The 16,288-nt window shown below is 36.1% G+C and overlaps 2 protein-coding genes across 2 annotated transcripts; one reads left to right on the forward strand and one right to left on the reverse strand.

Moving 5' to 3' along the window:
• Positions 1-9,134: 9,134 nt before the first annotated feature.
• Positions 9,135-10,977, reverse strand: LOC119780950 (coiled-coil domain-containing protein 106-like). Its single transcript, XM_038281212.1, has 5 exons — positions 10,882-10,977; positions 10,691-10,756; positions 10,313-10,432; positions 10,002-10,196; positions 9,135-9,442 (listed from the first exon to the last, which is right to left on the reverse strand). Exons 1-5 carry the CDS (start codon positions 10,940-10,942, stop codon positions 9,135-9,137), a joined length of 750 nt encoding a protein of 249 aa, XP_038137140.1. The 5' UTR covers positions 10,943-10,977.
• Positions 10,978-11,646: 669 nt separating this feature from the next.
• Positions 11,647-15,280, forward strand: LOC119780951. The gene is made up of 4 exons (XM_038281213.1): positions 11,647-11,907; positions 12,480-12,593; positions 13,221-13,428; positions 14,238-15,280. Exons 1-4 carry the CDS (start codon positions 11,735-11,737, stop codon positions 14,688-14,690), a joined length of 948 nt encoding a protein of 315 aa, XP_038137141.1. The 5' UTR covers positions 11,647-11,734; the 3' UTR covers positions 14,691-15,280.
• Positions 15,281-16,288: the final 1,008 nt, after the last annotated feature.

Here is a 16,288-nt window from a genome sequence, read left to right on the forward strand (position 1 = left end):
ATCACTTCCGCACAATCTCAGCACAACTCAGACACAGACAGACGAATAGACAGCAGCGCGTGGTGGAACATATAACGGGGGAAAACACACAGCCATAGATCAACCCGCAGCCAAGCACGCACACAAACACAAAGAAGCGTACAAAACACAGAAACACAGACAACATCGTAGTTCAGTCAAGAAAAGACAGAAAAGAAAAGAAAATGTCAGGTGCCGGCTAAAAGAATGTATGATGCATCTTTTAATTTTCCAACTACACTTTTACAAATCCCTTTTATTCTCATTTCAACTTCTCAGTCCTTCAAGGTGATTCAACCTGCTATCAGTCCTTTAAGGTGATTAAACCTGCTAAATTAATTATTCTCAGTCCATTATGCTCTTTAGCAACTCGCTTCAGAGTCCCAGAGAAGGCGATATATCCTGTAACAGACTTCTACTTACGGCGACTCTCAGTCCTTTTCTTTCAACGAGTGATACAACTCGGTCCAATTAACCTGCTATTAGTCCTTATTCCATGAGTGATACAACTCGATCCAATTAACCCAAATAATTATAAGTCCACTGGAGATGAGTCGAAATCTCCGGCGGATACAAGCCAAAGCTAACCAATACACAACCATCCGAAATTCTTTTTTAGAGGCACAGGCATGGGTAAAGAATATAATAAAAAAAAAACAGCTTAAATCAGAGTTAACGTAAAGGCTCTGTTTGAACTAGCCACAGTTCCCTGTAATGTGTATTTATTCAAATCCTTAAACAACCGACTCTTTTAGGAGGGATTCTATCTACCTCTGCAGCTTCTGAATTCTGTGAGGCCGCACACAGCAAATCAGCCCCGGTCCGACCACACGGCGCTTCAGACAACTGAAAAATAAAAAATAATCAAATACTGTCTTACCACACCGAAGCTTCGGGCCGAAACGGATCAATCAGGACCAAACAGCCGCCCGCCGAGATTCCAGAACCGGCACGAGCCCCCAATTGTTAAGGAAGAAAATATTCTAAAATAGTTAACTTTGGAAAAAGGTTGGCTTTTCATTCTTCCTTCCCCAGGTCCACTCGGCGACCTGCGTGTGGTCACAATGAAAACCAGCAAGGCGTGTTGACGTCACAGAATTACAGAGTTTAATCCAAAATAAGACAATGCATGAACTTAGAAATAAGACAATGCGCAAACCTACACCAGAAACTGCAGAACAACAGAGACATACATTCAATTACCTGACATAAATGGAGAGAAGGAAAGAAAGCAAAGACGTACAAAGACATCTTTGGAGAGTTGCAAGAGCAAATCGATTTGTTACTTCTATGTAGAAAGCTTTATCCTCTTGTATCTAATCCATTCAAAAAAGGCTGGCCCTTGCTCCTCCAACCAGGAGCCATCTCTGACACTCTTCCCCTAATTTACGACCGGGCCTCCAGGGATTCTAAAGTCATCTGGCTAACATGAGATAAAGTTTCACAGAATCGATGTGGAATGCGGAGGCCTCTCCCATAAATCTCAAGAACAAACTTAAATTCAGTATTTTGGTTCAAGGAAAGGTTATCTTCACAACTCAATTTTGCTCTTCTGCACCATTTCACCCCAAAAGATTGAATCCTGCCTTAAACCAAAAAATAACACATAGAATCAACAGAACATGAGATACAATTCCTTTTTCTCACATATGAAACATAATATTCAATCCTAAGTATACAAGCTAACATATTCCATTACCCCATTAAGCATAGATCCTGAGCAATTTTCTAATACTAAACAAAACATTTTCATTCAAACAATTTCCATTTGATTCTGATATTTAGAAAAATGTCTTAAAAACTAAATGTTAGTGTTTTAACATTCTACATTGTATTCAGTTTCACACCATCCCAGATGTTTATTCTGGAAGACTTTTGACCTTCTGTAAACCAGGGAGAAATCTCTCCTCCAGGCTCAAATAATGTTCGCCCCCCAGGAGATACTCATTTTATGGCCTGGTGCTTTAAATACTTACCCCTCAATAGCTTAGTTTTAAATCATTAACACAACCTTGTTCAAAATTAAGAAATATGTTCAAAATGAGAGTGTTCAACATACCTTTTACACATGCCATAAGATTAACTGTATTAAAGACTAAAAATAATCATTTTTCTTTAACAGTACATATTACAGTTCTTAGTGGTTGAACTTCTTCGATCCACTGTAGTGCTAATATGATAGCTAATACTTCAGTTGTAAATACTGACACATGATTAGATATTCTTTTTGCAATTTTTATTTTGAATGTCGGAATGTATACTGCTGCTGCTGTTCTTCCAGACTCTGGCTCCTTAGACCCATCTGTTTATACCTGTAGAACTGAATAATATTCTTTACTTAAATGTTGTTGTACTATGATATCAGTTGGTGTATTTTTCCCCCGTTTATTCATTATTTTTTGTATTTGTAAATCGATCATTTGTGTAGAAAACATCCAAGGGGGGATTACCGGTATTGGAACAGTTGGGGTTATTACATAATCTTTCAAATTCAAACTGCTTGCCTCTTTCTTTACTACCCATCCAAAGCTTTTTATTTCGTTATATTCATATTCCCAACAATCTTTCAGAAGAAGTCTGACCGGATGATTTTCTTCATGTCCTTTTACACTAGCCCAATATCTCATTCTCAGTTGAGTCCTTCGTTGTTCAAGTGGCATTTCTCCCAATTCAACTAGTAATGATACTACTGGAGATGATCTAAATGCTCCACAACAAATACGTAAAGCCTGATTTTGTACAACTTCTATCTTATTAAGTAAGGTTTTATTCGCAGAGCTATAAACTATACTACCATAATCTATGTTTGACCTAATCACTGCATAATAAATTGTCTTCAAAGACTGACAGCTTGCTCCCCAATCAGCTTGCTGCTACCTTCTTGTGCTGCTACCTTCTTCTGATGCTACCTTCTTCTTCTTCTTCTTTACGTTTTATGGCAGTTTGCAACCATACTATTATATATCCCTATATTTTTCAGGTACTGTACAGCTGCTGTCTGCATATCCTGCTGTCAAACTCATTTTAGCTCAGGGGCACTGTCTATCTCGACACTGGCATGGGAACGCCCCGGGATCCCCCAGTCAGAGCTGGTTGGTGTGGCTTGGGAAAGGGAAGTTTAAGGTCCCCTGCTGGACCTGCTGCCCCCTGCGATTATGGATAAATGGATGAGAATGTATGGATGGATGGTTATATACAAAATGTTTGTTTTTAAAACATTTAATCAAATAATGTGATATCTTTCATTTTACAGGGGAAAAAAATCCAAACTATATTGAAATTATGATCATTACTTTAACCCTGTTATCATTTTCAACCCTGTTATGCTGAGTTCAACCCTGTTATTTGATAGTTTTTAATTAATATTTTTGTTATAAAAAGACAAATTAGACCAATGTTTGTTTTGCTGTGTGTAGAATTTACAGGACAGTTGGAAAAAATATGAAAGCCTGATTAAATCCTAATGCATATTTTTAATTCATATTTTTTGAAAATATATGAAGACCAATGTTAGATACTGTTTTCATGACCTGATTTGGTATCCAAATGGTGGGTATTTAAAAATAAAATTCGGTAACACTTTATTTTAAGGTACACCTATTCACTATTAATTAGTTGCTAATTAACATGCAAATTAGTAACATATTAGCTATTAATTAGTTGTTATAAAGTACTTATTAATGTCTTATTCTACGTAGCTTTATTATACAACCAGTAGGCCATTAACTAAGAGTCTTCCCTCAGTAACCTCAGAATTATTGCTTATTAGCACTAAGTAAGGAAGTTGTTGTATATTAATTATCATCTCAGTATGCTTTGATTAGTATGGACTTTATAAGGCAGTAGTAGCCCAAGAATAGTTATTCTCCACTTAACATTACTTTTCATTACCACTTAGTAAATATGGTCTGTTCTTACATTACAAAACTAGCGTCCAAATAGCTCTTAATTAAGTCTTTGTTACTTAGAATATGTTCCCCATACTAAAGTGGCATCTTGATCATTACTAATTCACTAATACACTGTAAACCCGAATAAGTTAGCAGTACTCAAAAAAAGTAAGGCAATCAGTTGCCACAATTCTTTTGAGTTCTAAAACTCATACATTTGAGTATGACATAACTTATATATTTTGAGTTTATTTGAAATGTAAATTAAAATTAAAAGTTAATTAAATTTATCAATCAAGTCAACTCAAAATTCTTCAGTTTATTCTACTCAGAATATTTATTTATCTTTCTCATTGAAATAACTACAGCAAATTTAATAATTTCAAGTATGAAGACTCGGGATTTTAGGTTCAATGAACTTAACATTTATTAGTTTTTTCTTTCAATCTTCTCATTAAACATGACTCAAAAGCATAGACTTGTTACAACTCAAAATCATTTCACTCCAAACTTAAAATATTTGTGGCAACTGATTGCCTTAAAGATAATAAGTACTCTTGACACAAAAGTAAAAAATAATTTGGTTTTTTCTATTCTGAATTTTTTCATACACCTTTCTGTTGTATTTTAAACACAAAATATATATAAATAAAAAAAAAACAATTAACAAGTATACTGGACATTTTGTTTATCTTTTAACATAAACCATAGTAAAAATATTCAAACTCAGAAAAGTTTAAATTACATAAGAACAGATCTTTGTCACAAATAATTTAGAAAACTTTTAAAACAACATTACCAGGGGTTTAGAGAGATTTGCTCATATGAACCAATATTTGAAAAACAACTGACAAAAGAAAAAAAAAAAGAATTACATACAGACATAAGAAACATTTGTTAAGGCACACCTTTGGCCATCTGGTTGTAAACCTGCAGTGCAGCAATGTATAACAAATTGCTTATAAATTCTTCACAACCAAATATGCAAAAAATTCAGAACTGTATCTGGTTTATTTATAGCAACTTCAAGAAAGATTAAGAATATACTGTATGTGTATAAACACTTAATACACTCCTGTATTAGTTAAAAACAAAATTAAAGTACAGGCAGCGTCAACTTTATGCCATTTGGCTGAAAACCAGTTGAGTAGAGCAGAACTTTAACATTAACAATGAACAAACATGGACCTGGCGACTGTGGACTATGCTCTAACAGAGTGAGCTATCAGAATCCACCACTACTTTATGGGTCTTGAGTTACACATATAACATCAAGTCATTTTTAAGAGTCTGCAGCTTAGGTGATAGTTTAGAGTTATCAAGACCAAGCAAGATTTTCTGTGTGAATTCAAAAGTGTTGGTGAGTCCCTTGGGATAGCTGAGGTGTAGAGCATAAATCAGTCCAAATATTACCAGGAAGGCATCAGCAAGCCTGGGAAGGTCAACAACCACATCCCCCTCTAGGACGACAGAAACTCTCACTGGGTGGTAGTGAACTGGACTTGCGGCATCGTCACTGACAGCTGTAAGTAGGGCCACTGATGCATCCCCCAGGTCTGGTTCATCCATACCGTCCTTAAAAAAAATGAAAGGGGGATCATATACTAAATCACATTCACAGAAACTATGGCTGAAGCGATTTTGATTACAGATGATCGTCCTATTATTAAAAATAAATACACCAGTCTAAAAGACTCCTGTTCATTTTGTTGCATTGTGCTCTTGTTTGCTGAGAATGAGAGATGACTTTTATGTGTACCACTGTTAGGCTAATGATGGCTACTTGATTTTCTTTGCAGCTGACTTTTCTAAAGCCCTACTGGGTAGGCCTGAGATCTCTCTACTGAGACTTACCACACATGATCTGAAGAATTCAGAAACTACCTCACGTAGATAAACAGGAAGGGCATGGAGAACAGTGGTCCGTCTCGTGTGGACATCATGTATTTCCTGAGAAAATAAAAATAGTGCAAATACAGTTCATTAGTTAAAGCCAATGCCAAACAGTTCCAGCTAATTACCAATTACCAAAATCTGCACACAAATCCACTATGATAGCCTGCTGACTCATCTGATGCAATTATGGAATTCAACAGCTTATTTTAAGCAATAAACTACCAACAGTAGACCTGTGAAATGTATAATCACCTGTGCATCATGGACTTTGAAAATGTAAGCCAAAGCATCAGCAGTCTTTCCAGTTTTGGAAGCTTTCTGCCTGAATAAAGCCATCAAGCGAGGAGTGTGCCGATCAAGCTGGGCATAGAAAGTGTTTGGGAGGTTCTGGTTCTGGTTCTGAATGACGGCGCGCACTGATACGAACAGAGAGAAAATAGGACCAATTGATAACGACGTGTGACTTTTTCCACTACAATGTTTTTGGGATGCGAAAATATCACTCTTTTGAACACATAATGTTTTGGGAAGAGAAAAGTTTTATTTCGCTGTTCCTAAAAACCTGCAGGACTACTTTCGGCTTGACCAAAACTGGACGATAACTCTGCTCACAGGACGCTGCCAGGGGTAAGTCGGTGTGATTGCATGCCGCTGGTGATGGGGATGCCATACAGATTCATGTCAAAAATACCGAACTATCCCTTTAAGAGATATTAAAGATTATTTTTTAGGTCATCCAGAGGTCACCATCCCCCCATTAATCCAATTTGAACAAAAGTGGTCTCCTTTTTTAGTGCTTCGTTTGTGCTGATTTGTGCAGTTAAAACGATCATTTTATGCTATTTTAGTTTTTAAGATATAATAATATAGTGGTATTCACATTGTTGACCCTTATTTTCCGCACATTGAGCAGGAAACTGGTTTAAAAAAATAACTGAGATGCGCCAGAAGGATGATGTTAGAAGTGCACAGCACGTAGGCAATTGAGTGTCATTTCAATTAACCAACTTCTTTATGCTTAAATAAAATGCATCAAGCTTTAATTTGTAACTTATGGCATTAAATGTTAGAGTTATTAAAACGGCATTGACCGTTTGGCAAATTTGAAGTCCTCACACGACTTTACAGGGAGTGTGTGTAACTGATGACTTACATATCAGTTACACACTTGAAACATCCACTAACATGCATAGGTGACTCAAACTAACTTAGACGAGACTCCTTTGCTGCTGACTTGTTCACTTCCGCAGCTCTCTAATAGGGGGATGGCGACGTCACCGGCCTAAATTTTTATTTATTATATCTTAAAAAGTAAAGCAGCACAAATGTTGGTTTTAACGGCACAAATCAGCACAAACGAAGCACTAAAAAATGAGACCACTTTGGATCAAATCGGAGCTTGATGGGGGGATGGTGATGTCATCAGCCAAAAATTTTAATGATTATATCTTAAAAACTAAAATAGCACAAATTTAAAAGCACTAAAAAGGAGACCAATTTGGTTCAAATTGGAGTTTAATGGGGGGATGGTGACCTCTGGATGACCTAAAAAATAATCTTTAATATCTCTTAAACAAAAGTAGCACAAACAATATTTTTTTCTGCACAAATCTGCACTAACGTTGCACTAACAATTCAGTCTATTTGCAGAGTTTTTTGACTTGGGTGGGGTGTCAGCTTCACACAGCTTGTTTAGAGAGGGTTTTTCAGAGTTGAGCGCGCGCCAGACCGGTTTTGCGCGCGCTCGGATTGGTTCCTGCGCGCTCAAATTGATGGCACAGATATCTCTATATATAAGGCCTCCATACATGGGTCGTTCGCGCTAACCACTACTTCAATGTTACATAAAGTTGGGCTAGTATCATTCATAAATTATTTTCCTACCAATCAACAAAAAAAAATTTTTTTTTTAAATCAGCTAAATTAACTTTCAGACAATAACTTCAATCTCTAGCTTTCCAAAAAGTTCAAAAAACAAAACGGGACTTTTTTTCCGAAGTTAAATTTCTAGCTAAATGCACAGCACATGGTGCTTTAGTTAGCTTCTGTCGTGATACCTCACTATCCACCACTGCAACTTAGGCATCACCAGGTTTTACAGCTACCTGCCTAGCCACGTAGCCTTTACAGCTAACTGGCAGGGTGACTTTTCATGTTAGCTTGCTAACCGTCTAACGGTTAGCCACGCAAAACGGCTAACGTAACTTACCTTGTCGGTTTTAACAACACGTTTAACCCCAAGGAACAAACATTCAAGCAACTTCTTGGATACTTACATTCACAACTTAGTGTACTCTTGTCGTTAAGTCTCCCGCTCCTTTCTTTGGCTCGTCGGCTCCGGTCTACTGAACGCACGCAAATACTACAAAATAAAAGCACTTCCGGTGAAAGCATACTTATTTAGTGTGTGCGTGCGCGAGAGAGAGAGAAGGAAAGAGAGAGAGAGAGAGAGAATTTATACATTTACAAATATAAATCTCTGAATTTAATTGAGTTCAGTTCTTTAACAAAAACAAAATCCATGTTTAATCCACATATTTTAAGTAACTCTGAGTTAATTATTTTAAGTAGCAGTTAATTAACCTGCAAAAAGTTAATGTTAATCAAAAATTACAAGTTTAAATAACTTAAAAAGAGGGAACAAGCTATTGGCACTCAACATTTTTAAGTAAGTAGAACTTCTAAGATGATTTTAAGTTCATTGTACTTATTCTAATTAATTATTTTGAGCATTCGGGTTTACAGTGTAGTTGAACACTTATTCACCAACAAATGTTCCCTAAACTAAAGTTGCCTCCTTTTCACAATTAGTAAATATATTGTAGCACATAATTACTGCAATAAACAAGTGATGGGTTACACCTTTGAAAAAACTGCTTTATCTATAGGTTCCCTCTAATTCAGTGGTAAAATAACAAAGACAGCACAAGTATAAATTCCTCATTTATTAATCCACTGGTTCAGGTTTTCCAGAGGCTTACAAATACTGGTTGAACAGGTAAAAGGGTCTTCCTGAAATTTCAAATACTGACAACTCTAAGTGGATCTTACTGTATAATAACACAGGTAACCTAATGTTGAAAAACACTGCACAACAGAAAGTACAGAAAATACAAAAAAAAAAAAAGAAATATAAAAAATATAAAATCTGCAGTTCAACATGACTTGTCAAAGGTTAGATCAAATGTACTGAACTGTACAAACATTGCACTTCCACAGCCTAAACTTGCTCTGTTATCACTGCATCAGATGATTTATTCCCCTGTGCACAAAACTTTCACTTTTGAAATACAACAGAATCTTAACTGAACATAGCAGCTTCCCTAAGTCTTAATATTTCATCAACAAGGGGAGAAGTTGGCATTTGGCCTTCATGTCCTCTATAATGCGCTTCTTCTCAGGGGTTATGTGCGTTGCACACCTCTTAGCAAAGGACTGCAGGGTCTCAGTTGCAGGATCATACTTCAGAGTGCTGAAGGCTACAGGATCCACAATGTGGAGCTCTGCAATTGGAGCAGTCATCTTGATGGTTCCCCGGTCCACGCCATTGATTCTGAAGGCTTCAGTCATGGTGCGGACTTTGCTCAAGCTTTTCAAGACTTTTTTATATCTGCTGATAACCTCAGCTGGCCCTTTCACTGAAAAATATATAAAATAAAAAACACAAAAAATGAACACAACCCACAGCTTAAGGTCAACTGAATTGTCTTAAACTGGTCACTTCTCCTTTGATGAAGTATAAAACCTATTTTAGAAATTGAAGAATCTACTCATCTTCTGATATTATTTCACGCTCAATATGGGGTTCAGAACTTAATACAAAAATTATACTACTATATTGTAAGATCCGTTCAGTTGGTAAGTCTTATGACTGATATGAATGGTGTTTAATTCTGAGAGACAAATCTTTCTACCAATACATTTGACTACGGATAATAATTAGTGTGAATTCTGCAAAATAAAATGTAACTTTATTCTTGATAAAAGCCAAATTGTTTACTCATTTCATTTTTATTTATCATCAGATTTCCAGTATATTCAGAATCTAGAATTTAAAATCTGTATTTTTCCCTCATAATTACTTCAGGACATATTCATGACAGCTCTTCAAACACCTTTTTCATGACCAGTGGGTGCTAAAAGGGGAGGTGGTTCAAGTCAGCCATTCTTACCTCTTACATGAGCTTTTCCACCAACAGCAACAGTTGCAGGTGGCTGTGGCCACCTGCAACGGCTGAAACGGCTGTGGCCGTTTCTTCTTTCTTTGGATGACAACGTCACTGTCCGAGGACTCACTGATGTCTGGAGAAGATGGGGGAATGATGTCATCTTCATCCATGTTGCCATCATCATCCTCATCGTTGTCCTCCAACGTTAATACTTTAGATTGAGCTTTGATAAAATAGAGAACAGATATAACAAAGATCAGATTGTTATGAAAATATATCACACCATTCATTGCAATTACATTATATTTTGCATATACAAGTTGCTCCCAAATAACTTACATGACCTCTTCTTTCCTGTGATTTGCTCACGCAAGAAATTGCGCTCTTGCTCAAGATCCTTTATTATCTTTTCTTGCCATTGGATTTTGGCTCCTAGGAACTCCACTTTGGAAATTGATCCTTAAAAATGAGAGCAGGATAGAAAAAGATTATGAATTTATGGTATTAAATGAGTGAGACAGAAAGAGAACGACATGCATGCAACAAAGGTAGTTGACCAGATATGGTATGTGCCTTAATTTGATTTGCAAGCACAAACTTGTATACTGTTAAAACTGTTTCTTCAATCTAAGCAAAAAAAAAAAAAAAAAATCACCCAAGAAATTAAACTCACTTTAGACAACAAAGATACACTTCTATAAAATGAGAAATCATTACCTGATCCAACACTGCTTATGCTGCTGCAACTTGGAGCAGAGGCTTTATCTCCTTTATCTTCAAGACCTGCAGTATGACATAGGTACAACAAAATTTATACATATGAATAGATTACTTTAAATGTTTAAAGACATTTAGAATAGATAACTATTTAACTGTTACAGTTTCTTGAAAGATAAAGAAAAATTTACCATCCAGATCCTTTTTGGTCTCCCCGGTCACCAAGTCATCTTCGGGGACTTTTAATGACATTTTCTTCTTGGCCTTAGGCTGTAAAAATATAAATAAATTAGTTTAGCTACATCTGGCAAAATCTAACTTAATGATAATCTACACAAGATTTAAAATCTCTTCTTGTTGAACAACTGCATATTGCCTATACCCCCACCCCCCCCCAACCCCACCCCACCCCCGCTCTCTCTTTTTTCGGCGGTGCATTCAAAATAAAATAAAGTGTTGCCGTTACTTTCTGTCAAGTCAAGTCAAAAGTAATAAAAATGGCAACTCGTGTCGATTCGAGTCCCATTCTCTGGTTCAAATTAATATTAAAGCATTATGCACCTTCACTCAGCTAGCTTGACATTACATTAGCTAATTAGCATCGACATTGCAGATAAACGGGAGTGTTTACTACTTTCACCATGTCAACGACTATGTAAACAAAGCTCAGGAGGACTTTCAACTGAAAGGTTAGCGGTTAACTTACCATTTTTCCAACACAAATTTCCTTTTTCACTCTCCAAGCTGTAAAAAGAAACGTTAACGGTCACCTTCTCCGGATCTGACTGACAGGTGGCTCCGTTTGGATGATTGGATGAGAATGTCACATGACGGCAGTGTAACAATCAATGATTGGATGAGAGCAACACATCGAAGGAGCACGGCTACGGATTGGTAGATTCTTATGTCATTCACTTCTCAACAAAGTGGTCACTTAGCGCTTTTTTTAAGCAGTACTACCAGATTGTACGCATTCCCTTTTCACAGAAAGAAAGAAAGAAAAACTTCATGGAATGAGATGAAAAAGCATGAAATTATGAGAAGATGTTAGGTTATGAGTTTTTGAGTCGAATACATTTTAGACAGTGCCCCAAAGAAAACTACAGGTTCACCAGGTGGTTAATGAGAGAAGGCCTTCTTCGAAAATGGATGAAATGCCCCTCTTGCTCTCATGTCATGAAGTTGAAACGGACCTACTACAAAAAGGAAGCAGCATGGTGAGTAGAGCAACTAGACATGTGCCTTATTTATACATTTTTTGTGTATAAGCATTGGGGAGTGTGCAGCGTGCAGTCATCCAAGATGTGTATATATATATATATATATATATATATATATATATATATATATATATATATATATATATATATATACAAACAGACATCTACAAAGTCACAACAGAAATCAAACACAGCTGCAAATTTAAATTTTTAAGTGAGCTACTGTATATTTGGTAGAGATACTAAATATACGAAGTGCTACATGTGTACAAAGTCTGAAATGAAAAATGCCTTTAAAAAAAAAGTTCACATTACTGGACATATTGTTCACTTATGTATTATTATTATATCAGCTTGACTTTAAACTTGTACATGCACAGGGATTTATTGATATCATATCACCCTTTCATGTCGTGGCACAGTGACAAGTAGACAAAGCTAAATTTACTCAGTTTACATAAATATCTGTCCCCCTCTTCATCTTCATTTATGTTACAGTTTATTTAGTAAACTCATTACAGTATCATGGGTTTTTATTTTTACAAATTAACCTTTGGATTTAATTTCAGGATTTGTCGAGATTCCTGTCACAAAGGGAAAACAGTATCAAGGTCGATCCGGACTGGCTCCATCTTTGAGAAATCGCACCTTCGGCTGCAAACGTGGATGCATTACATCTACAGGTGCATGGTTTTACATTTTATAATAACAAAAGCCATCAAAGACAAAATTAAATTCAGACCATAATGTTTCTGTTAATATTCTCTTGCTATACTGTTGGTTGGGATGGGTCCTATTAGAGCCAATGCTTATGTGACATTCAGTATATGGGAAGAATTCTGAATATCAGTCAAATTTATCAAGTATGTGTAATTGTGTAAGTTCTGGGTTGCGAAGACTCCATTGTAGTACAAAGGTCTCATGGATTTTTAGGTTTTAGGTGGTTCCAGGAAATTTTCTCAAAAAAATTAAACTTTTTAAATCAACACTTCACTATACTTATTTACTCAGTATCCATTTTATTTTCTTACAACTCTTCAAAGATACAGCAGATTTAATTAATTTGGGGTTTCGTTCCATTCAGCTCTTCATATAGTGAATGCTCTTTACCCTACTTTGCATTTGACATTGGTTGTTTGAGGTTAAAAACACTTTTCTATTCAGTCTATGAGTATCTGCTGTGTCTGAAAATGGGACTGCAAATGAGGAATTGTGGTTATAAAAAGGTTAATAACAACTCAAGAAATTGGTTTTAACCACTCACTTCTGAACTGTGTCATTAGAATATTTATCTGGTTGATCTTTTACAGATTTGCTCAAGGCCTTCGACTAAGGCAAGTGGACATGCTGCAAGAGGGAATTACTCAGAGTTCTGCAACTCTGAGTAAACTTGCAGACAAGCTGCGGAGAGTTTGCAAATCAGGAATGAAAAGAATGAGAAGAAGAGGCAAGCAGACCGTTGGACAAAGGACAGAGATTGTTATGATAGATGAAAGCAAATTTGGCCATAAAAGAAAGGTATGAAATTTATACTATGAGTATTATTTCAATGCCAAATACATGATTTTTGTGTCTAAAAACATGTTTTTGATGTTTTTAAGTCTGTCCTAATCTAAGCTACTGTCCGTGTAGGGGTTGGTAAAAATATCGATTTACTGACCAATCGCAATACTTTCCTGTGCAATTCAATATCAAATCGCAAATCCTCTGAATCGATTCCACTCCTGACCAATGAGGGGAGCTGTATTTGTTATTAACATTGTATGGACAAAGGCAATGTTAGATCATACAACACAAAAATTGCAAATATTTTTTTGATTTTCAGATGTTTTATTACACAAAAATATGACTTGACATACTACATCTGGTCACATGGGCATGAAAATAAATATTTAAAAATCTACAACAGAGTTCCTACTTCTTACTGAATTGACATTGAAGCATTTAAATTTAGATTGAATCGAAATGAAATCGCGACCCCAAGAATCTAAATCTAATTGAGTTGTGAGATTCTTACAGTAACAATACTCAGCCCTAATCTGTAGAGACAGTATACATACATTTAAAACCTGATTTTGCCTAAGGTGCTTGGAGGTTTGTCTCCTGGATCTCGAGAAGTAACTACTGCATTATAGAATAAGAAGAATTGTAGTTCATTGATGCATTCGAGAGGAATGTCACTTTTAAGAAACTGCATTATTTCTACACCCCAGAATAGTTGGTAAACATGAACCAGGACTCCAAAATTAAAGAGAACTCTCCCATCTCTCACCATTATTGCAGAATCATTGTCCCCATTTTTAAATATTTACTCTTGTGAATTTCAGTACAACAGAGGACGGGCAAGCAACAGGAGTTCCTGGGTATTCAGAATGCTAGGGATTAAGGATGACAGAAGGAGACCCATCCTTAAGATTGTGCCTCACCGTTCAGCCAGGCATCTCTTGCCTCTAATAAAGAAGCATGTTCGTCGTGGAAGCTCCGTCATTTCAGATGGGTGGAGGTCTTACCGCCGTCTTCAGGATGAAGGTTACAACCACCTGACTGTCAACCATCAAGATTTTTTTGTTGACCCTGTTACAGGTGCACATACACAAAACTTGGAGAGATTTTGGGGTATTTGCAAATCAACTATTTGGAGACAAAGAGGGAACCGCACACAAAAACTGTTGAGGGATCACTTAGATGTAATTGAGTGGACATATTGGCGTGGAAACCATCACAGTAACGGACCACTTGGAATGCTTTTGCACGACATTAGAAAAGAATATCCAGTATAAAACCTGTCTGAAATGTAGATAAAGATATCAACTTGATATTTATACTACAACCACTAAAAGGTTTGACACACTAAATGTACTGCTTTCTCTGGGATAAGGCTATTTTCGTGGACATGAAGGCCAAATGCCAACTTCTCCACTCATGTTGAACTGTGCAGATTTTATATTTTTTATATTTCTTTTTTTTTTTTGTATTTTCTGTACTTTCTGTTGTGCAGTGTTTTTCAACATTAGGTTACCTGTGTTATTATACAGTAAGATCCACTTAGAGTTGTCAGTATTTGAAATTTCAGGAAGACCCTTTTACCTGTTCAACCAGTATTTGTAAGCCTCTGGAAAACCTGAACCAGTGGATTAATAAATGAGGAATTTATACTTGTGCTGTCTTTGTTATTTTACCACTGAATTAGAGGGAACCTATAGATAAAGCAGTTTTTTCAAAGGTGTAACCCATCACTTGTTTATTGCAGTAATTATGTGCTACAATATATTTACTAATTGTGAAAAGGAGGCAACTTTAGTTTAGGGAACATTTGTTGGTGAATAAGTGTTCAACTATTAGTGAATTAGTAATGATCAAGATGCCACTTTAGTATGGGGAACATATTCTAAGTAACAAAGACTTAATTAAGAGCTATTTGGACGCTAGTTTTGTAAAGTAAGAACAGACCATATTTACTAAGTGGTAATGAAAAGTAATGTTAAGTGGAGAATAACTATTCTTGGGCTACTACTGCCTTATAAAGTCCATACTAATCAAAGCATACTGAGATGATAATTAATATACAACAACTTCCTTACTTAGTGCTAATAAGCAATAATTCTGAGGTTACTGAGGGAAGACTCTTAGTTAATGGCCTACTGGTTGTATAATAAGGCTATGTAGAATAAGACATTAATAAGTACTTTATAACAACTAATTAATAGCTAATATGTTACTAATTTGCATGTTAATTAGCAACTAATTAATAGTGAATAGGTGTACCTTAAAATAAAGTGTTACCTAAAATTCTACATGCAATAAATTATATCAAACAAGGGACATGTCATTAAAAACCTTCTACATGAATTTACTTGAAAATCTTTTAAATTCATATTCACACAGGGTCCAACTTGACGGGGTTGAACTCAAAAACAATTTTCACTAAGAAAAAACACTAAATAACGATTAGAATTTCATACCTGAGGTGGGAAAACATATTTTCTAAAAGGTTTGACTAATCCACTATCACATGAAAAGATCAGAAATATAACTATTTGATAAAAAAAAAAAAAAAAAAAGAATGAGGCCAAAAGGGCCCAATTCAGAGAATCACCCCTATAAAGATTGACCGCTATGGCTTCACGTAGTTTCATGACGTCATCATCCACTTCATCAGATTTCGCGCGGAAAGATAGCGGTTGGGCACAATAATGGCAATATCAGCAGGAGAGCTCCGTTATGTTCTACTAGAATGAACTGAGGGTGAGGACGGAGGGGCGCATAGTATTTTGCCCATCGACTGTGTCCGAAATTTTTCATTTAAAGAATTTCTTAAGAGGACGGAAAAAACTGAGAAGCTGGTGGAATGGAGAAAAGGCCGCCAACCGTGGCCGGT

Source organism: Cyprinodon tularosa, unplaced genomic scaffold, assembly GCF_016077235.1.
Source record: "Cyprinodon tularosa strain WSP-4 unplaced genomic scaffold, ASM1607723v1 ctg1680, whole genome shotgun sequence".
Taxonomy (NCBI): Eukaryota; Metazoa; Chordata; class Actinopteri; order Cyprinodontiformes; family Cyprinodontidae; genus Cyprinodon; species Cyprinodon tularosa.